Source organism: Lathamus discolor, chromosome 5 (assembly GCF_037157495.1).
Source record: "Lathamus discolor isolate bLatDis1 chromosome 5, bLatDis1.hap1, whole genome shotgun sequence".
Taxonomy (NCBI): Eukaryota; Metazoa; Chordata; class Aves; order Psittaciformes; family Psittacidae; genus Lathamus; species Lathamus discolor.
In genome coordinates, this window is record NC_088888.1 from 123,791,882 (window position 1) to 123,814,454 (window position 22,573).

The 22,573-nt window shown below is 41.7% G+C and overlaps 1 protein-coding gene across 12 annotated transcripts in view; it reads left to right on the plus strand.

The window, feature by feature from the left end:
• CCDC88A (coiled-coil domain containing 88A) overlaps nt 1-22,573 on the plus strand; it is an 87,500-nt gene that overhangs the window by 9,210 nt on the left and 55,717 nt on the right. For all 12 annotated transcript variants that reach the window (XM_065682493.1, XM_065682494.1, XM_065682495.1 and 9 more), the window contains exons 4-5: nt 12,784-12,892; nt 19,057-19,126. In XM_065682493.1, the coding sequence (XP_065538565.1) occupies nt 12,784-12,892; nt 19,057-19,126 (179 nt within the window). The remainder of the gene's footprint in view (nt 1-12,783; nt 12,893-19,056; nt 19,127-22,573) is intronic.

Genomic DNA, 22,573 nt, shown 5'->3' on the forward strand with positions numbered 1-22,573 from the left:
CAAGGCATTTCAGTTGGTGTGCTGAAGCAATGAAGTTGCTCACATGGATGAGATTTTTACAAGAAATGTAACTTATTTTCTTTGGCAATCCCCGTCTCTCCAGGAGCCTTGCATATGGATTTGTCTCTTTCTCTAGAATAATCTGGGCAAAGGCTCAGATCTGTCAGCAGTTGAAGAATTGGTACAGGAAAAGATGAAGATGTATATTGTTATTAGCTTACTTACAGAAGGGTTATTGTCCTTCATAAGAAAAGTCTAGATTTGTGTTCTAACCTGAAGTATTTAATTTGATAATATGATTATCAAATAAAGCAGAGTGCATAGTGCTGTGGTGTTGGAAGTTCAGGTAGGAGAGAAAAAATACATACAAACTTAATCTTTTAAGAGTTTTTTTTGGGGGGGTGGTTAAGCTCAAGTAAAGAAGATACATAAATGTGTCTTAAATTCTACATAAATTATTTTCCTTTATATTAATATGTGAAACAACTTTGCACATTAGCTCTACAAATGTCATTTGCTGAGGGCAATAAATGTTTATTTCCTTCTCTTCTGTTCTGCTTGCTGCTCCCTATCTGTGATGACAACTTTCTGGCCCTATTCTGCTTCTTTTATAACTCTGTCTGATGTTTCTTCCAGACCACTTAACCTGTATGTTTGCAGAATGTTCTTTTCAAGGTAGATTGTAAAAACATTTTCTCACTTTAATGCCTTCTGATGTTTGGTATCAAGTCGTGCTGCATCTTGTGATCCAGATGGGAGAGTGCTTACTTGCGTAAGGCTAATCTTTCTGTCACTGGATTATTGGGGGTGTAGACATTTGCAGTGTTTTAATGGCCCATTACATGAGGTGTTAATCAGGAAATCAACTAGTTTTCACTTACTCTGTTAAATAGAATGGACTAAATAGATCTGAAAGCTTAAACTCACTTTAGAAATAAGAAATGTTGACCCTCAGAGGGAAAATAACACACAGTGGAACTGTACAAAACTTAAGTATTGCTTGTCCTCAGTACTTTTTTTTTTTTTCTGTGGTATGCCTATCTTCTGAAGGGGGCCTACAAGGATGCTGGAGGGGGGACTCTTCATCAGGGACTGTAGTGACAGGACAAGGGGTGATGGGTTCAAACTGAAGCAGGGGAAGTTCAGGTTAGATATAAGGAAGAAGCTCTTCACTGTGAGGGTGGTGAGGCCCTGGAATGGGTTGCCCAGGGAAGTTGTGAATGCTCCATCCCTGGCAGTGTTCAAGGCCAGGTTGGAGTGGGCTTGGAGCATCCTGCCTTAGTGGAAGGTGTCCCTGCCCATTGCACGAGGTTGGAACTGGAGGAGCTTAAGGTCTCTTCCAAACCAAACCAGGCTGGGGTTCTATGATTCTGTAGATTTTCCTTTCCATTACTGGCACTTTTTGGTTTGGTGGTAGCCAGTTTACCTCTTCTCTGTGGAGCAGAGGCTGCTCCATGTTCTCATTGAGAGTTGCAGGGAGCTCACCCGAGTTACTCAGTGCAGTTGGTAGTGATTCACCATTTTCAGTCTTTGGCAGAAAGGTTTGTTTGAGGTTTTTTTACATAATGTGATAGGAAAAAGAGTACATCTGCCAGTCAAGCTGAAACAATAGTAGTAAAGTTGTTCCATGCTATGCGATGATAAAGACAGCTGTTGATCTGTAAGCTTGGAAGGTATGGATTTTTGGGGGGTGTTAATTCAGTGATACAAGTGTGTGCTTAGTAAATGACAAGTAAACTGTTTTATTTCCTTTTGTTTTCTCCTACATGTTGCTCACCTGCATGCATCTTCCTTATTACCATTAAGGAAAAGTGACAGAAAATCTGGTCTGTTCTGGGCTCTCCTTCTTTTTTAAAACCATGGGAGGTATACATTAAAGATCAGCCACCAGCCTCTTGAGTGTACTGTACTTTGAGGTCTTTAATGCCATAAGTTAGTGGTGGACTTGGCAGTCCTGGAATAAAAGTTGGACTTGATCATCTTAAAGGTCTTTTCCAGCCCCGTTGATTCTATGATTTTGTCTGGCTGTTTGCACATTCAGATGTAAACCTGGGAGTGCACAGATGTGAGGGGATTTCTCTTCCTTCAGATAATACCACTGAAGGTGGGACCATCCAGCAGAGCAGTGTTGGTCAGAGCAGCCCTGAGGTGCAAGGTGCAGCAGGCCCATGTTGATGGAGAAGAGTGAGGCAGGGTTACTTGGCACAAAGGCTTGTGGCACTTCTTCAGGTACAGTTATTGCAGCACACTTTAGCCATGAGTAATTCGGTAGCTCCTCTGCTGTGAGTGCCAGCAAGAGAGCTTACGCACTGTGCAGCTACCCTGTGAGTAGTTCAGTCTGGTCAGATGGTGCAGAGGTAAGGCAGAGAGTAGGAAAGCTGTCTCATAATGCTCAGTATCTACTCATATGTTCTTGGCACTGTTCCCCTTGATCCCCACTAGCCAATCAATTTGTTGTAGGCCACTTGGTCATGGTTTTTTTTAACGTAAGCATAGAGCTTCGGCCTCCTGATAGTTTATGATATTGGATGTAATCCTGGGAAATGGGTTTTGTGCCCGGGCCAAAAGGCTTTTGATGTCAGACCTACTTCCTAAAACTCACATTAGCTTGAAACAAAAAAACATTGCTACCAGCTGCTGAACTTCTGCACATACAGTCAATCTTTGCCAAGTGCAGAGTTAGCAAAGTGTGCTTAAATGGAGATAGTAATGGGCATCTTGTTTTGTGGTGAAGGATATCATGCATTTGTAGTGGTATCTTTAGATGTTTAAGCAGGTGTCTGCAGAATTACATGACCATGATTGCATTGATTGCTGCTCAAACACTGTTGTTGGAAGGGTAAAACTACAGGCACTTTACAAGTAAGAGATAGATTATCATAAATGCCTGTTGAAAAGCCAAGGAGAAGTGGTTAGTATAAATCATGTTTGCTTATCTTATTGCAAGTTAGGATTAGAGCATCCTTTTACTGGATCCTGTGTAGATAGAACAGCTGAGCTGGATTCAGAAGTGAACACTTCTGCAACTCTAGAAATTATATCCCCTGTGTCTTCAGCAAGTCAGACTGTGGCTCACCAGTTGTATCAGTTGTGTGCATTGTGTGATGTCACTGGGCCATCATGTTGTTCAATATTTACAAGGGCCTGTAGGGACAGGCCAAGGGGAATGGCTTTAACCTGTCAGAAGGGAGACTGAGATGAGCTCTTAGGCAGAAGCTCTTCCCTGTGAGGGTGCTGAGGCGCTGGCGCAGGGTGCCCAGGGAAGCTGTGGCTGCCCCATCCCTGGCAATGTTCAAGGCCAGGTTGGACACAGGGGCTTGGAGCAAGCTGCTCTAGTGGAAGGGGTCCCTGCCCTTGCCAGGGGTTGGAGCTGGATGAGCTTTAAGGACCCTTCCAGCCCAAACCAGGCTGGGATTCTGTGAATATCGTCAGTACATTGCAGCCTTTGGGCTTGCGTGTCTTGCATGATACTCTTCAAGAGGTGAAGGGACTTTATTGCCATCTCTTCTTCAGATAAGAATGTGTTGACTTACTTCTCTGCAGGGTTCAAGAATGGATAGTCTGTGTCATAGGATCTTAGAATAAACTAGGTTGAAAAGACCTTTAAGATCAAGTCCAACTGTTATCCCAGGACTGCTGTCCTTAGGGAAGTCATCCATTTAAATCCATTTCTGTCAACACAGGAATTCTGGCAAACATGTGCTGGAAGTATAGCAAAGGAGTTAAGATTTTTTATTTATTTATTTTTTTAATCTTTTTGATAGGTTTAGCGTGGAAGCAGCAGCAGTTGATCATACTGATAGATGCAGGAGGACTTTGAAGTATGCCATCTTGTCCCAGCCTTTCTAGAACATATATGGTCAGAAGGTTCAGCCACTGAAATACTGTACTTCAAAAGCTGCCCTATCCTTTGATACAGTAAATCCTGCAGGCTGACCCTTTGGCTGTGATCGATGAGTTTAAAACTGATCCAGCACTACACTGGTGGAGGGCAGTGTTCCTTTTGTCCCACATGCAGAGGTGCTTCCAATAGATCCATTGCCACAACTACCTGCTTTGTCTGGTGTTGCTTCAAATGCTTGAAGCAAAGTGGAGATTATCAGTTATTCTCCAGTGAAGGCCCTGATCTTACTTCAGGTTTCACAGTAAAAGGACACTGCTGTATTAAATTTCTTTGCAAACCACATTTTGTATGTGTGTATTATTTTTCCTACTAATAGTAGATAATGGAAATGCTGCTTTATCATTTGAACTCTATCCCAAAAATCCAGTATCAGTAATTACTGAAGTATTTGGCAGAGAGGAGGAATAAGCCTCAGTCTTCAATTAAAGGAACTTCGCAAAATATGCAACTTTATTAGGCAAACAACACTTACGTGTAGGTGAATACTATGCTGCTGTAAATTAAAACAGAGAGTAACAGTCAGTATGTTACCCTTTGAGATGCACACTTTTGGAGAATTTCTTCCAAAGTGCTTGTTTCAGCATTTCACTATATTGAACAAATTCATTCAAACAATGATATATTTAGAATTAGAGTGCGTTGTAATACTAGAGTTAATCATGAAGCACCATCAAGGAACAGATGGCAGGAGGGGACACAACTGGTTTGCAGTCTGCATAGATTTAAGCATGAAGCCATTAAGCTATCAGATTCCCATTTCTGATAGATTTTGGTCAATGAAAAATTAAAGACACCTAATCCCTGATTATATGAGGTCTCAATCTGTAACTCATGAAACTGGTAGGATTTCAAAATCACTGAAGTTCTCTAATCAGGAGTTTTAAACTAATGCATTATTGGGATAGATGCTCCTGTCTGGTTTTACTGCATTGAAATTAATGTATCTTGTCATAAGTAGGTTGCTCTTAAATGTAAAATTGCTTAAGGGTATCTTTTACTGCTCTGCTTCCTATTGACTTCCGGACAGATTTGCCCTATTTTGCCAGGCTATTTGCTGCTGAAGCAGTTCAGTATCTCCACCTAATAAAAGCAGTTTAGAGCATATATTTGCCTTAACAGTATTTACAGTGTAACAAGCACAGTAGCCATTACAATCTCATATTGTTTAAAAAGTCTTTTTTAAAGATGTCTTTTACAAAGGTCTATTTTAGATCTGATTTCTTTTCAAAATATTTGATTTGCATCTTATTCCCAATAGCACATACCAGTTTATTTCAGTGGTATTGCACCAAATGTATCCTAATGAGCAAAACTGTTTGGTATTAACATGTAATTACTGCAACATTTTCTTAGTCATAGAAATTAAATAATTCATTATAATACAAGTAATTTATTAAAATCTGTTATAAATTAGTTGCCAAGAAAATGTGAACAGATTTAAAGATGCATGCTCTTGAAAGTACGGATTCTGGTGGCTTATGTTTAGAACTTTATCTTTCTGTATGAAAAAATAGGCAAATTTGATTAGTTATTTCAAGTGCTTGGTGAGAAAATTAGTATGTCTGTTCCTGGCTTGGACCAGACTGACAAATTACAATTATACAAACAGCATATAATGGAAAACTTGTAGCTAACATTGTGCTGTGTTATTTCCTCTGGGAGACGAATGAGTTAAGACATCAATATTTAAGAAGATGGACTGTATTGACTAACTGAAGATAATTTAAAATGGTGTTTTGTGGTTTAAGGAGACTACTGAGCTTTAAAGTTGGAGGCTCAGAGGAAATGAGACCTGGTTATCAGTATTGGGAATGAAGGTGGGTTTACTTTTTACAGTAATAAATCTCCTGCTGAAGGACCTAATCACAGCTCTTTTGGTAACAGTGCACAGTGTGAGAAGTGATCTGTCAGGTCTGGTCTGGCTGTTCAATGCACTCTGCAAGTCAGAACTGACAGTTCAGACATAATCTGAAAGCTAGAAATCAGTGACTGTGGATGAAGGAACGCAAACACTGAAAGATTCTTCTATCAACTGGTCTCTATTTTAGATGTTTATGTTTCAACAGGTGGGTCATTTTAGTAGGGAGCCTATTAACATCCTGTGTTTATAATCACTGAATGACATAATGTGGTTAGAAAGATTTAAATGACCATAGCAGAGAGGTAAAGGAAAGGTATTTGCACAGGAGGGTATTGAGAGCAGGATATCACTCCAGGAAGAGTTAGAGGAAGTTTTTTTTCTGAGTAAAAATCACCCTAGTCATTGCTCACATGTATTGAGTGAGAGTGGCAATGACAGCTTACCCCCCTTGTTTGAAGGATAGCGAACCAATACAACAATCTTTACCAAAAATTACAAAATCAAGGAAATAAAACTTCCCAAAGGCTATAGTGCGTTACGTTGTTATGAGGATGATCAGGGGTTGGAGCACCTCCGGTATGAAGACAGGCTGAGAACATTGGGGCTGTTCAGCCTGGAGAAGAGAAGCTGTGTGGAGACCTCAGAGCAGCTTCCAGTATCTGCAGGGGGCTGCAAGGATGCTGGAGAGGGACTCTTCATCAGGGACTGTAGCAATAGGACAAGGGGTGATGGGTTCAAACTGAAACAGGGAAGTTTAGGTTGGGTATAAGGAAGAAGTTCTTTACTGCAGGGGTGGTGAGGCACTGGCACAGGGTGCCCAAAGGAGTAAATGCTCCATCCCTGGCAATGTTTAAGGCCTCAGGCGATACAGTCTGGTGTGAGGTGTCTCTGCCTGTGGCAGGGGATTGGAACTGAATGATCTTAAGGTCCTTTCCAACCCAAACCACTCTATTTCTATGTTTAACTGCATTAGAAATGATTGGTAGAGATTAATGTTAGTACTGATATTTAAGTAACTAACTTTATTAGCCCTCAAAAACAAGGGGTTAAACTTCCTGTTACCACAATCTGTTTTAAAGTTCTGTTGAGAAATGTCAAGGGAACTCTGAGGTCTGGTTTTCTGGTGGACCTGGTGTTGTAATCTTTTGGAGAAATGCAGTTAATTCTGTGCACCAGGTTGTCCTGGGGCTGACATTCTGATTTTGCTTGGTGATAGTCTGCACTAGCACAGGATCATATAACTGGCCTGTGAGGGGGTTTTTCAAGTGGTAAAGATACAGTTCCAGAGCACATCTGTGGCCCAAGTTTTCCCAGCAAAATTCAGCCTCCGTAAACTCCTGCCTGCAATTCATGCCAAAAAGAAAATGCCGAGGTTGAATGCTTTCTGTTCTGAGATACAGGAATGAATCCTTTTGATCCAGAACAGTATAACTTTTATCAAAAAAGAAGCCTGGAATTTTCATAAAGTGTAAGGAATTTGTCAGCAAGTGAGTTGGTCTTGATAGATGCAGGTATGCACAACATAAGAAAAAATATATCTACAGAGAGAGGGGGATATGTGGGTTGAATTGGTGGAAATAAATGAATGTTGCTTTACTTTCAGCAGCAGTTGATACGTATCAACAGAATATCTAACTATCTTTGGCAGTGTATAATTTGGTAGAGTTGATTAATATGCTGTTGGTTTTCTAAGGATTATGATGGAGAAGATGAATCATAAGAATGATTTGCAGTGATGCTGTTGCCAAGCGTCCACTAAAGTGTTCTGTAAGTGCCCAGATTCCATTGTATCTGTAGTGCTCACATGTGAGATGTGAATTACTTACTTTTGTACTGTGAGGGGAAATGCTGGTGTTCAGGAGCAACATCCAGGTACCAGTATAATGACATCTTGCTATTCCTGATCTGACTTCAAGGATTTATGTTTGTAACATCAAATAAAACACAAAGCTCATATGTTCTGTCTTTGGTGTATATGAATCCCTGTAGTGAAATATTGTCCTGCAGAACTGTCAGGGTCTAACTGGAGGAAGCCCCAGTGTCAGACCTCTTCTGTTTATGATCCCAAGAGTGAAATTGAGACGCAAGTGAGGTCAAGGACTGTAATCAATCAGTTGGTTTGTTACAAAAAAGACTATTATTATAAACAAGAAAACTATTATAAAAAAGAGGTAGCAATAGGGCAGACTGGAAAAAGATAAAAATGAAGCAAAGATTGGGGTTGCAGAGAGAGAGTCACCACCATGGATCCAGCAGTGTCCTCAGGGTCCGTACTTGTCCTTGGTGGTGGGAGTCCCCCAGGGTCCATAGTAATTGTCGGAGGTGGGTGTCCCAATGGTCATTACCTTTTCCCCCTTTTATTATGAGTTGGGGGGAATACCTGTGTTCTTAATTTCATGTACTGCACTCGTGGACCAGTTTCACTGGCCTTGCAGCCAGCTCTTCAGCTGTGTGTCTGTAGCAATTCCTCACACCAGTCCTTGAGACAATGGATGAAAGAGTCTTGACTCCTCCCACCCATCTCTCAGGCAATGGATGGTGGAGTCCCATTTCAGTTCCTCACACCCTTTTCTCAGGCAATGGACACTGGGATCTTATCTCAACTCCTCCCATCCATCTCTCAGACAATGGACAGTGGAGTCCTATCTCAGCTTCTCATGCCCATCTTCGAGATAGTGGATGGTGGAGTCTGATTTCAGTTCAATCTCTCACAAGAACATGAAGATAGCAGTGGTGCCAAAGATGTGGAACTAAGAATTTGTGTCCCAAGAAATCTCGGGCTCTATCTGCCCATTTGTTAATTCTTCCACACCAATATCTTAGGCACTGTTCAGGAATTTGTTTCTGTGTTAATTTCCCATTTGTACTATTGGTATATGAACAATTTGTATTAAAAATGTGTAAAGACTTACAGAATCACAAAAACCACAAGGTTGGAAAAGACCTTTCAGACCATCAAGTCCAGCCATTCCCCCAGCACTGCCGAGGCCACCACTAACCCATGGCACTGAGGCCTCCTCTCCAAGGTATGTGAACACTTGCAGGGGTGGTGCCTGCAGCCCTGCCCTGGGCAGCCTGTTCCAATGCCTGAGCACCCTCTGGGGCAGGAATTGTTCCTCAGCTCCATCTAAACCTGCCCTGGGGCAGCTTGAGGCCGGTTCCTCTTGTCCCATCCCTTGTTCCTTGGGAGCAGAGCCCAGCCCCTCCTGGCTCCATCCTCCTGTCAGGCACTTGTAGGGAGCCATCAGGTCCCCCCTGAGCCTTCTCTTCTCCAGACTGAACCCCCCAGGTCCCTCAGCTGTTCCCATCACACTTGGGCTCCAGGCCCTGCACCAGCTCCATTCCCTTCTCTGGCCCAGCTCCAGCCCCTCAATGTCTCTCTTGTAGTGAGGGACCCAGAGCTGAACACAGGATTCGAGGTGCGGCCTCACCAGTGCCCAGTGCAAGGGCACAATCCCTGCCCTGGCCCTGCAGCCGCACTGGTGCTGATCGAGGCGAGGATGCTGGGGGCTTCTTGGCTGCCTGGGCACAAGCTGCTCGTGTTCAGCTCCATCACTCAGCACCCCCAGCTCCTTTTCCATGGGCAGCTTTCCAGCCGCTCTTCCCCAGTCCTGGAGTGTTGCATGGGGTTGTTGTGGCCTAACACGGTGGTATGTTTACATACTCATAATGAAGACATAGTGCTATGCAAATGGTAAAGTTTTTGTTCTTACAAGATCTAAATTTTCTAGTAAAGCTTTTGAAATGAGGAAGTGGAAAGCCTGAGCTTTTATGACGTTTGTATTTTGAATTCTTGTGGTTGCACACTAATTTTTGTGTTGATACTGAAATAAGAGCTATTACAATATCCAGGAAACTCCAGTGCCCTCCTTTGTGAGTGCTCTAAAGGGCGAGCCATGTGAAATACATGGCTGTGGAAATGCTGCTGAAGATGAAAAAGCCTGGCGATAATCTGATAGTCATTAAGATTAAAGATGAAGATTAAGGGCCCAAATCGGCCATTTGGAGATACGAACTAGGGGACTTCAGCTAATGTCTGTATGCCGGCAGGGCAGCAGGATTTGTCCTGGATTTTCTCTTCTGATTTTAACCGATTTAAATGAATTCAGTTTGAAGAGGTGCTCAGTTCTACACATCTCCAAAGCATAATCATTGTTAGCCCATTTAGTCCTGTTTGCAGCTGCAGGTTGGCTGAATTAATAAACCCAAGGTGACATCTTAGTCACATAGTTTGGGGTAATGTATTTCAAAATGTACTTTGTTTATGGTATTTTTAGGAAGGTGGGGATGAACATTAGGAATGAGCAATTACCCATTTAAGAATCCATGTCCTAATTTTCCTAGATTTATATTAATATATGTGAGAAAAAAGATGCTAAGCTTACTGCTTTTCTTCTAAAAGTGACTGTGTTGGAGGTGCGTTTTATGTGTGATCTCACTTCCTTTCCCTGTATTATTTTTTTATGTTATTTCTGTCCATGCTTACAAACCAGGAAATTCTGATAGCAGTAAACTGAAGAAAACAATATAGATATATCTCCCTAAATGTCTAGCATGCTAAAACCAAGAAAAGCTGTAAAAGGTAAATTAAAGTTTGTGTAGGTAACTTACATGTAAATATTGTTTACACGTGAAACTACCAATCAAAGTGATAAATTGCATCAGAATAAATCATAATGCTACGAAGTTCAGTGGAGTAGAGGGAATAGCTCAGTTTGGGATGCAGGTGGTTTACACTTACACATTACAGTTGAGTATCTGTATAGAAGCATATGAGTCACACGTATATGAATTATGTGGGCTGCTTACATGTAGTTTCTTTACATATGTTCTGTACAGTGTACATCCTTTTTCTGGTGTCCTCTGCGCAGCCTTCAGCTTGTGTGCATCAATAGCATCTGGTATTCAGGTTGCAGGTTCTGGGTGTTCTGCCAAGACAGCTCATGCTGACCTGTAACCTGCTCCATTCACTCTCCTTCTGAGGAACTCTGTGGGAATAAATACACTGTGTTCTGAATGTGCTGTTCAATAGGCAGTTCCTGCTCTCCAGGGGCATGTGGACCTGTGTGTAACCTGGCAATACAGTGCACCCAGGTGACTGGGGAAAGGCTGTGATGAGCCTTTACATGCTGCTTAGAACCCAGGTGATTCACCTGTGGAACAGGTACAAATGCAGCCCTTCCCTGGAGTGTGACTGTCTAGTAACTGAAACATCATCTGTACCGTGTATAGAACCCCATGTTGGAAGGGACCTTAAAGCTCAGGGACCCCTTCCACTGGAGCAGCTTGCTCCAAGCCCCTGTGTCCAGCCTGGCCTTGAGCACTGCCAGGGATGGGGCAGCCACAGCTTCTCTGGGCACCCTGTGCCAGCGCCTCAGCACCCTCACAGGGAAGAGCTTCTGCCTAAGAGCTCAGCTCAGTCTCCCCTCTGGCGAGGTTAAAGCCATTCTTCTTGCCCTGTCCCTCCAGGCCCTTGTCCAAAGCCCCTCTCCAGGTTTCTTGTAGACCCTCTTAAGGTACCTCTATTTAAACAATACTTGTGCTAAAAAATTGAAGAATTAAGGTTTTTTGGCAAATTTGGTAAATTCTTTTGCCTTAGTATTTGGTTGTGTCCACTATAATACTCAGGTCATTTTTGTATTATAACAAGTTACTCCTCTTTCTGCATTTGATTCCTGACTATAATCCCTTTCCAGTACGTGTTGTTATTGAATTCTACTATACTGCTGTCACACCACCTTTGCACTTTATTGTGATTGTTCTCAACTGCCAGAATGTTCTTTGAAGTTTTGTGTGTGTTGGTTTGATTTTTTTATTCCTCCCCATTTTTGCCAGTGGCAGTTCTGGTAAGAGTGTTCTGTATTCCATTGTCTAAATCGTTACTGACAGTGTTGACCGAAACCAGACCCAGCAGACACACACCCCTGCAGGAACCTCCAGTGTGACAGTGAGAAATTAGTAGTTTGAGTGTAGTGTCCCAGCCAGCTGCACACTTATCTGACAGTAATGTCATTAAACAATGCCATAATATCATTAAATATCCAAAGTTGTGTTGGGCAACTGTATTAAGTGTCTTTGTAAAAGTTAAGATACTTCACACTGACCTTAACTTTTGAGTTCTGTACAGGGTGTGGGAGAGCTGCACTGATTCTGCATTGTTTTCCCTGAAAAATCATGAGTGATTGTCACCCTGTCTTGTATGTGACTAATAACTTGGTATGTTATGAGGTATTGAAAAAGGCTGACTCATCTGCATTTCCTCAGATCCTTTCTGCTTTGTGAAGGAAAAATGGATTGATTTCCTCTTTGAAGCCAGGATAAACCAGGGGAAAATCTGGTAGTATGTGAGAATACGTGACAATAACTCCAATTAATAATGCCTTTGTTGACAGATTTCACTGAGCTGTAAATAACTGTGAGATAATTTAGTATGTGCTGGTGTGATGGATTTCATATTGCTCATTGTTCTGAAAGTTACATTCTGGCTTTGTGCCTCATGATAGTTAAATAGCATCATACAGCTTTCCAGTATATAGATATTTGATAATGTAGCCAGACTGAATTCTGTTATTGGTAATTGTCTGCATCAGTGAGAATGATTCCTGATGTCTGCAGTGTATATGCTGGGATATTTACATTACAGCTGTGTTCTGCTTTCTGTATTCTGTCAGGGAGAAGTGCAGAGCCAGAGCCACAAAAACTTTCTTCTCGTATTCGTTCTCCTGTAATTGTGATGGGTGCTCCCAATTACATATTCCACTAATAGCCAAAAAGGGTGCTAAGCTGAGTAGCTCTATCAGAGACACATGTTTCAAGTTATTAAGTTGTTTCTTTCTGCCTTTGGCAGTCGCTTCTACAGCTCCTCCTTTACTTGTGGAGGGGAAAAAAAGAAAAGAGGCGTGGTGATGAAGACAAGAAGCTGTTATGCTGGCACATTAACTGTATCATTTGTTTTATAGAGAGCGCATTAGAGATTAATGTTCAGTGCGTTTAATTTATCCTTTCTTTCTTTTTCCAGTAATCCAAAGTCTGCTAATCAGAGGATAAACAAAAAAGTAAACAATGATGCATCACTAAGGATTCAAAACCTGTCTATTTTGGTGAAACAAATAAAAACTTACTATCAGGTCAGTAGTTGTTTCTTGTATTGTGCTTTGCCTGGAATTGTTTTTGAGTATTCTTTTATAGTTATGCCTAATAACAAAAATAAGATTAATATTTTGAGATACTTCATGGGTGGTTTATAAATCTGGTCACGTTTTTCATCATCGTTAATTTGCAGCTATGGTAGTAGTCTGGAAACACTTGGATATGAGTGATGATGATCTGTTTATATAATAGATATTCTTCATGTTTGAATACTCATATAGTACATTAAGCAGTATTGGTTGGTATTTTTGAGTTGAAGCAAGTTTTGTGCCTATTGCAGAAGTCATCGCATGTACATTTAGTGTTATCATTGGAATCTTTGTAAGAGAAATGTGGTGAAATTTATTGGGCTTAGAATTGATTTAATTTTCAGGAGGAAATATCAGTGAGGTGATAATGATCAAATAGGAATTCATAGTAAATGCAGTGCTTATCTAATCTAGAGCTGTAAAATAGGCATTTAATTTTTGTGTATTTTGTGTAATAGGTAAGACCTGGTACCTTCCTTTCTAGCCTGGAGAGAGTGGTGTACACATGGGCACACTGTAGTAGAATCATAGAATGGTTGGGGTTGGAAGGAACCTTAAAGCTCATCCACTTCCAACCCCTGCCATGGGCAGGGACCTCTTCCACTGGAGCAGCTTGCTCCAAGCCCCTGTGTCCAACCTGGCCTTGAGCACTGCCAGGGATGGGGCAGCCACAGCTTCTCTGGGCACCCTGTGCCAGCGCCTCAGCACCCTCACAGGGAAGAGCTTCTGCCTAAGAGCTCATCTCAGTCTCCCCTCGGGCAGGTTAAAGCCATTCCCCTTGGCCTGTCTGTACAGGTGCTTGTCAATAGTCTGTCTCCTGATTTCTTATAGTCCCTTTAGGTATTGGGAGACTGTTACAAAATAGGAATGCACTGCAGATATCATCAGTATCCCTTGTAGTGTATCTTTTAATGCCCTTCCACACTTCTCTGCTCCTTTTTGCTGAAAGAGTCTACATCTGGGAGAAAATCTTTGATCTACCTCTGGCACTGCATCATGGCAGAGCCTGCACTGATGTATGCTTTGCCTCATGTGTACACAGTGTGTTTTCAGAAACTCCAAAGTGCACTGACAATTCCCAGCTGTCACTTCCTGCAGTGGTCAACCACTGTACATCTTTCTAGCTCACACTTTACACATATGCATACTTCACATTGTTCTTTACTTGGCAGCTACTATATGTGGATCTAAGTGCTGCTGCAAAGACCCATATGCTTCTCTATTTCCTGATGGTACTAATTTTCAACCAGGCATTAGTATTTCACAACTGGTCGAACACTGGCAGGATTGATCTTTCTTTGAACACAAAGCATTCCCTGTGCTGCTTTGGCTTTATAGTATCAGCAATGCTATCAGGCAGAATTGCTTGTGTTTAGGTAGCTTATCTTGGAATGACTCCAAACCTTTGTTAGAAACATTTTATTATAGCTTTTTAAAAATAAAAAAGTATTCTTAATAAATGTTAAAATGAGGCACCAGGCCTTTAGTGGTTCAAGTTTGTCCTGTGTAAGTGTAAGCTATATGGAACTGCATACACTTTCTCCCTCTTTCCTTCCTCACTCTCTGAGGCTTGTGAGATGCCAGCCTCCCCACACAGTACAAGTGAAGCTACGTGCAAGCACTGCAGGTCTGGTATTTGAGTAGGAGTAAAGACATTTAGTAGCCAATCTGCAACACTTGTTCAAACGTAAAATTGCTTTTTCCATGTGTTGATGGTCACTCAGCGATGCCCACATGTGTGCAGGGAGCTTTACACATTGTGGTAGTTCACTGGATTTGGAAAGCAGTGATGAAGGATGAACTGTAGGCTGTGTTGCCTCTCAAGCATAGTGCAGCCTAGCACATGGAGTGTTTCCCCACAGCCCCTCCGTGGGTTAGCAGGGTAGCATAGCATGCTCAGTTTCAAGAAGGAGTCAAGTTAGTTCCTGTCACCTGTAAAATTACCCAAGGCAGAAAAGCTAGTGCTTGATGGATGCCTTGTAATCAGGCTGAGAGGCCACTCCTAGCCTGGGGTACACCTTGGCAGAGCAGAGGCATGAGCCCTCACACCTGAGGGCTTCAGAAAGCTGTACAGGTATCATGCTAGGTGTATGTTCTCAATGGGCTTCCTGAGATCTGAGAGTAGTCAAACATGTCAGTAAACACTGTCTTGAGGTACAAGATTAAACAATGTCTGGAATATTGCAGTAGGAATAAAACATTAATTGTAAGGGGACTTTTAATTTTTAGCATTATGTTATCCTAACTGCGAAATCTAGAGAGAGACCTTTTTGTGGCCTTTCAGTACTTAAAAGGGGCCTATAAGAAAGATGGGGAGAGACCTTTTAGCTGGGCCTGTTGCAATAGGATGAGGGGTGGTGGTTTTAAACTAAAAGAGAGAAAATTCAGGCTGGATGTGAGAAAGAAATTCTTACAATGAGGGTGGTAAAACACTGGCACAGGTTGTCCAGAGCGGTGGTGGCTGCACCATCTCCAGAGACATTCCAGGCGAGGCTGGATGTGGTTCTGGGCAACCTGATCTAGTTGAAGACATCCCTGTTCATTGCAGGGAGTTGGACTAGATGAGCTTTGGATGTCCTTCCAAACCCAAACTGTTCTATGAACTTTTTATTGTGAGCTTGTCCGTGCTGGTTTGTTCTATGTGGTTTTTATGACATCTGTGGAAAACATTTGTTTAGCAAATTATTCCATTAGTGTTTTAAATACATTTATCAAAAAACCTGCACTTATACAACATTCAAAATTAGAATGTTATGTGAGATTATACAAGCGTTTTGGTTCCTGTGTCAGCTTTGTTCTTCTTTGTACTTAGAATTGCAAGTCTTTTTACCAAGGAAGCTGCTTTATTTGCTTTCAGCATCTTACTAGGTCCCAAACGAGTCTTTTGAGCCTGTAAGCGTGTGAAGCAGCTGATTCAGGAGAACTGATCCCCTTATAAGTTTCGGTGGGCTTGGGAGGTTTAATAGTGAGCCCCAAGAGTGCTCTGTCAGCCTCATTGGCAGATGATGTGCGAATCTTTAATAGAATAAATGCTAATGAACACTAAAAGTTTATACAAGCAGGATTCTGTAAATAGGTTTAGTTTATTTTTGCAGGTTAAACAACAGTGAAGTATGTGAATTTTGGAACACACGAGTTCCAATTGCAGGTTTTTAATAGAAGAAACACAAATTGAGAGCAGTTGTACCAGGCTTACTGATGCAAGTTAGCACCGTGTGACAGAAAAGGTGATAGACATCTTTGAAGCAGGGTAAAAGTGTTGTAAGAGGTGATAATGGCATTGATCCTTAGAAGATACATCCTTTGGTTATCCCTGCTTGTTACTGTGCTTCACAATAAGAAAAGCTTTATAATAATAATACATAATAATAAGCATCATGGAATTATTTGGGCTATTACAACAAAACAAAAAACCCACCAAGCCCCCACTTCTTAACATATGTAATTTTCTTTTGTAGTATCTATAAATACTCATTGAATTCCTTACATTTTGCCTGTTCTTTATATTGATTTAAAACTTCCTGTGGGGCACTTCATATATGTTTTTTTTTTTTGTTTGAAAATTGGCTTTGTCAAGATCTCAGGATCATAGAATAGAATAGACTAGGATACAAAAGTAATGTTTGAAATTCATGATGTTTGAGTAGGTCAAAGCTATTTTCTCCCTTCTCATAATGTCTTAGGTGTGTGCAATCAGAGTATGTGTTTTTCAGTCTAGTGTTAATTGAGATATGGTTTTTTATGTAACCCTATTTTCAAGAAGGAGAAATTAGATGACCCAGGGAACTACAGAGCAGTCAGTCTCACCTCTGTGCCTGGCAAAATCTTGGAGCACATTCTCCTGGATGGCATGCTAAGGCACATGAAAAACAACAAGGTGCTTCGTGACAGCCAGCATGGCTTCACTAAGGGGAAAATCCTGCCTGACCAATTTGGTGGCCTTCTATGATGGGGCTACAGAATTGATGGACAGGGGTGGAGCAGTTGATGCCATCTACCTGGACTTGTGCAAAGCGTTTGACACTGTCCCACACAACATCCTTGTCTCTAAATTGGAGAGAGATCAATTTGATGGATGGACCACTCGGTGGATAAAGAACTGGCTGCACACAAAGAGTTGTGGTCAATGGCTCGATGTCCGGCTGGAGACCGGTAACGAGTGGTGTCCTCAGGGAGCGGTATTGTTCAACATCTTTGTCGGTGACATGGACAGTGGGATTGAGTGCGCCCTCAGCAAGTTTGCCGATGACACCAAGCTGTGTGGTCCGGTTGATACGCTGGAGGGAAGGGATGCCATCCAGAGGGACCTTGCCACGCTTGTGAGGTGGGCTGATGCCAACCTTATGAAGTTCAACCATGACAAGTGCAGGGTCCTACACCTGGGTCGGAGCAATCCCAGGCACAGCTACAGACTGGGCAGAGAAGAGATTCAGAGCGGCCCTGCAGAGAAGGACTTGGGGGTGCTGGTGGATGAGAAAATGAACATGAGCCGGCTGCAGTATGCGCTCACAACCCAGAAAGCCAACCGTATCCTGGGCTGCACCAAAAGGAGTGTGACCAGCAGGTCGAAGGAGGTGATCCTGCCCCTCTACTCTGTTCTTGTGAGACCTCACCTGGAGCATTGTGTGCAGTTCTGGTGTCCTCAACATAAAAAGGACATGGAGCTCTTGGAACAAGTCCAGAGGGACTGGAGCACCTCCTGTATGAAGATAGGCTGAGAAAGTTGGGGCTGTTCAGCCTGGAGAAGAGAAGCTGCGTGGAGACCTCAGAGCAGCCTTCCAGTATCTGAAGGGGGCCTATAGGGATGCTGGGAAGGGACTCTTCATTAGGGGCTGTAGTGATAGGACAAGGGGTAACGGGTTAAAACTTAAACAGGGGAAGTTCAGATTGGATCTAAGGAGGAAATTCTTTCCTGTGAGGGTGGTGAGGCACTGGAATGGGTTGCCCAGGGAGGTTGTGAATGCTCCATCCCTGGCAGTGTTCAAGGCCAGGTTGGATGAAGCCTTGGGTGCCATGGTTTAGTGTGTAGGTGTCCCTGCCCATGGCGGGGGAGGGGGTTGGAACTGGATGATCTGGAGGTCCTTTCCAACCCTAACTATTCTATGATTCTGTGTGTTACACTAACTGATACACAGGTATAGGTGATAATTTCTACAGTTGTTTTTCAAGAATATTGTAATTTTACAAATTTATCATAAAATTAGTTGACTTTTAGGTTAGATTTTTAGTTTACGATATGACACCTAATTTGTGCCTTTTTGATGTAAAAAGGTTGTTTTGGAATACATTGCTTATGAATATGAACATTTTATGTATTAATGAGAATGTAACTGTGAAAAAACAAAAAGCTGCTGATGGGATGGCATCTGCTGTCAATAAACATCTGGGAACAGGAGGAAGACTATTCTGCTTCAGAAGAATTAGGCTCTGTCTAGACTGGGGATTTGACCTGATTACAGCCACTACTGGCTGACAGGGACTATGCATTGATGCATTCTATGGAATAGGTAGGCAAAGCTGCTGCTTTGAGCAAACTAAACTCTGCTTGATCATGCAAATAGGGGTTTGTACCTTTATGGTTAGGATTTTCCCAGCATAACTGCAGCAACCCCCCTAATTTTCACATCCATGTTTTGGTAAGGCCACTGAGACAAGGGACATGAAATAGGGGAAATTGATCTTTGGTACTGTAAATGAAACTGAGAGTCAGTAAAGTAAATCTTATATCCATGAGCCAGCAAGAGAAACATGATCACTCATAACTTAAAGGAGTTTGCTACCTTCTGGGACACGGGATGTAGTTGACACAAGATCTGTTAGCCAGCTCATTGCCATGAGAGGGTTTTACTGTGTTGTGGTGATCTTGCAAACCAGTAAAACAAGGCTTTTGTACAAGTAATTCATATTTGTAAGTTTGGCTTGTTGTTTTTCTTTTAGAGTCCAAATAATTAAGTATTGAACATGTGTGTATTAAGACCTGAAACATTTTAAACTACTTAATGTAATACTCTTCAATGTATGTAATGTAATTTCTCTTCAGTGATGGTTAGTATTTGATGTTTGTTTTTATTCAATGCATATGATTAAAACAATATTTTAATTAACTTTTGTAGGAGAATTTGCAGCAGCTGATCATGATGTCTTTGCCAAATGTATTAATAATTGGCAAGAATCCTTTTTCTGGTAAGTCTGGTTTTAACTCAGATGAAAATTCACATACTTATTATATCATTTCACTTGAAATAGAATTCATGTAGGATTGAGCCTTTCAACAGAAGATTGTGTAAATACTTGTAGCAAATAAGGGGTTTCGTAATGACGAGTAACGTTTTCTTTGTTCACACCAAGGTCCACACTTTACAATAATGTGCTCTGTCCAAACCTCAGCACTGGCTGTCATTAGGATTTATACTGAAAGGAAGTGCATTCCCAAGCAACCAGTGAGCCGCTGATACAACAAAGTATAAGTTTGGTGTGTTCCCAGTTACCACGCTTTCAACTTTCCTTACGTGAGCGCCCCCTGAGAGAAGAGGCAGTTCAATGCATCTCACTTGATCCAAGTCCTAATCCTTGTTTTTCCTTCCCCAAAACTCTCCTGCTTCTCTTGCATCGTTACCTGAAAAATATTGCAATGACCTTCTTGCTTTCTCCCCTGAACTGACACTGTCTTCTCCATGCTCCCACCTTCTCTGCTTCCAGCTCTGAGAGTTGCAATTTTCAGACCAAGAAAATTAGCCTGTGTGGACCCAGCTGACTATCCACAGCCACTTGGGAATCTCTGCACCATGCTCTCAATTCCAGAAGCACGGAGCAGACACACCTGGCCTGCATGGAGCCACTATGGATTGGGCAGAATTTATTTACTTGGGTCTAATGTGTCCCAGGTGTTCTACTTCTGATGTTCTAGCACCTCAGCAGAGAGGTTAGGAACTACTCTAACAGGCTGTGTAGCTTCCCCTGGCTGTTTTTATTCATTTGAGATGTCTTATATGCCATGCTTCTGTGTATGTGGGACAAGATTCTTCTCATGAGCAAGAAGCCCCATCTGTGTTACTTTGCTTTTCAGTTCCAGGGTTCATAACATTGATATTTTCCATATCCCATCTGCATATATGCCATTTCTGTAGGTATCCTGATTTGTTTGATTTTCACTTGCTGCTTTTGAATATTGCTGCTTTTGCTTCTGAGGTCACAGCCTTTTAAGTTTCTCTATGTGTAGATGCTGTAATCTGTCATATGCACAAAGAAGTGTGAATGTGGTCTCTTCTTTTCCAAAAGCGTAGAATGCATTGTGCTTTTATAGTTTGATTCCAGGCTTTCTTAAGGTTTTCAAAAGCCTTCATGGATTTGCCTAGAAACCAGATTTAGTGGAAAAACAGATAAAAAAACCCAGGTCATAGTATTGTTTTTGTAGTGACATTTTTTAGTCTCTTCAAGATACTGAAACAAAACATGTCTTAAGAATATTTTATCGTATAAGATGAAGTCTTATTTAAAATGCACTACAGACCCCCACAGAGCTAAAGTAGTATTCAGTTGTATACATAGAAATCTGTTCTTTAGTCGTTAAAACAGAGGCTTCTTCCTGTTCGGAGACCTCAGCTAAGTCTATGCAGCTTTTGTGGTTTGGCAGCTCGAACCTCTGCTGGTGTATGCCCTGCTCTCCTGTGGGGATGTTATTGGATTTGTGAGAAAATACAGACTTTACTGTAGCGTAGCCCACATTTTGTAAAAAGAAGTGCTATGAACACACAGTATTCCTGAAGATGTTTCAGATTCCTGCCTGGGTTCATCATGGAGTTTGGTCTGAATCAGAAGATAGACCTGTTCTCTTGGGTGCCATCCAGAACCTTTCCCCTTTGAAACTTAGGCCTGCTCTTGCAGTGTCAGCTTGAAGTGGGCCTCATCCCTACAGGGATTTTAAAGCTTTTTGCTTTGGTGGGAAGTGTAGTGAAATCAAACCTCAGTGACCTTTTCAGAGACTTGCTGTGCAAATCTGATTGCACCAAGGCCAGTCCCCATAGTAAAAGTCGATTCTCTGATAATGATTTGGATTTGGTCAGCTAAAGCTTAGGCTGTAGCTGTGATTTTTCACAGGGATGTCTCCCAGTTTTCCCCCTTTGCACTTCAGGAATGATTATTAGAGAAATGCCAGAGGATGACAAATTGCAGAAGGCCAGGGCAGGTACGATCTCAGGAAGAGAAACGTGTTTGGCTGTATCAGAGGCAGTTGGCTAACCAGGGAAAATGCAGCTAGAATGCTGGATTTGAGCTCTGGTATAAAAAAGAGGTCATTAGAGGCTTGATCAAGAAACATTTCAGTGGAGCTAATTGGCAGGAAGCCAGTTGGAGGAGAGAACTGGAGGAGAAGTGCTACAGACTGTGACTGTAAATGTGAAGTTAAATTACAGAGGAAAAGAAGAAAGGAGATAACAAGGTGAATGTTCTTTAATGGGGGAAGAGGGAGGATTAAAACAAGTTTGTATTTCTGAGGGAGCAAGCCTGAGGAGGATGGATGGCTACAGAGGGGATGGAAGTCAGGGATAAGAGTGAGTGCAAGGAAGATCAAAGGAGGATACGGTAGGATAGGGACAAAGTTCAAGTAGCAAGTTGAAGGGTGTGGAAGAGAATGATCTATTTTTGTATTTGTGATGGGGACAAAAAAAAAAGAAGAAAACCATGCAAAATGCTTGATAACAGTGGGAAGCTGAGGTTGTTCAATATTTTGCCATGTTTCCTCAGGGAATATGGGGAGAGACATGGAAACAATATTCAGGTAGGCTTTTAAAAGGTGGTCAAGAGATGTTGAAGCAGAGTGTAAATGAGTGTCCAAGGAGGAGTACAGGGATTGCTTTAAAAAAAGGAGAAAAGAAGTGATGAATTTATTAGGATAAATGAATGTAGGATGCAAGATGCTGGGATGGATTCCTTCTACTGCAATATCCTGGTTAACCTTTATTGATCAAGACAGGCAGCCAGGTGGAATTCCCCTTCTTCAGCTGAAGTAGTGAGCTTCTGATGAAATATGTTCCTTGATGTTTTCTGTTTCTGTGCAAAAGGCTTCCTAGCTCGAGTCTTTGGGATACAAAGTCTCTATAAATGATTAAGGCTCTCCCATTTGAGCTCATGTTCTTTGTAACCTATTTACTTGACAAACCTCTTGGAAAACTTTAAAGTACCATGTTCATTGGGATTATACACACTTCCCTCTAACAAAAGGAGGTTGAGTCAGTCTTGAAATATACTGAATATTCTAATGCACAGAGAACTGGAGCCATAAGGAAGGTGGAGAAGCTTAGCATTTATCTTTCATCTCTGCTTTACGGCAGCAGGCTTGACTCTTCACTGAAAGCTAGTAATAAACATTAAGCTTTATGTCCTTTTAGGTTTTTTCTTGATTTCTTTTTCGTTTCCTCTTTTAATCAGGATTACCTCATATCTGTAACTTTTTGAGAAGGATTTGACATTTAATTCACTTACAAAATACTGTGGATCAAAGCAAAAGACCATTTGCTTGTAAGTGAATAGTTACATCTATCTCATGTGGAGGTTCATCCTGAATAGCCTTAGTTGACAAGTGTAGAAAAAGATTGCAAGCTGCCATTTCAGAAAGAAGGTTCTGATGAGTTT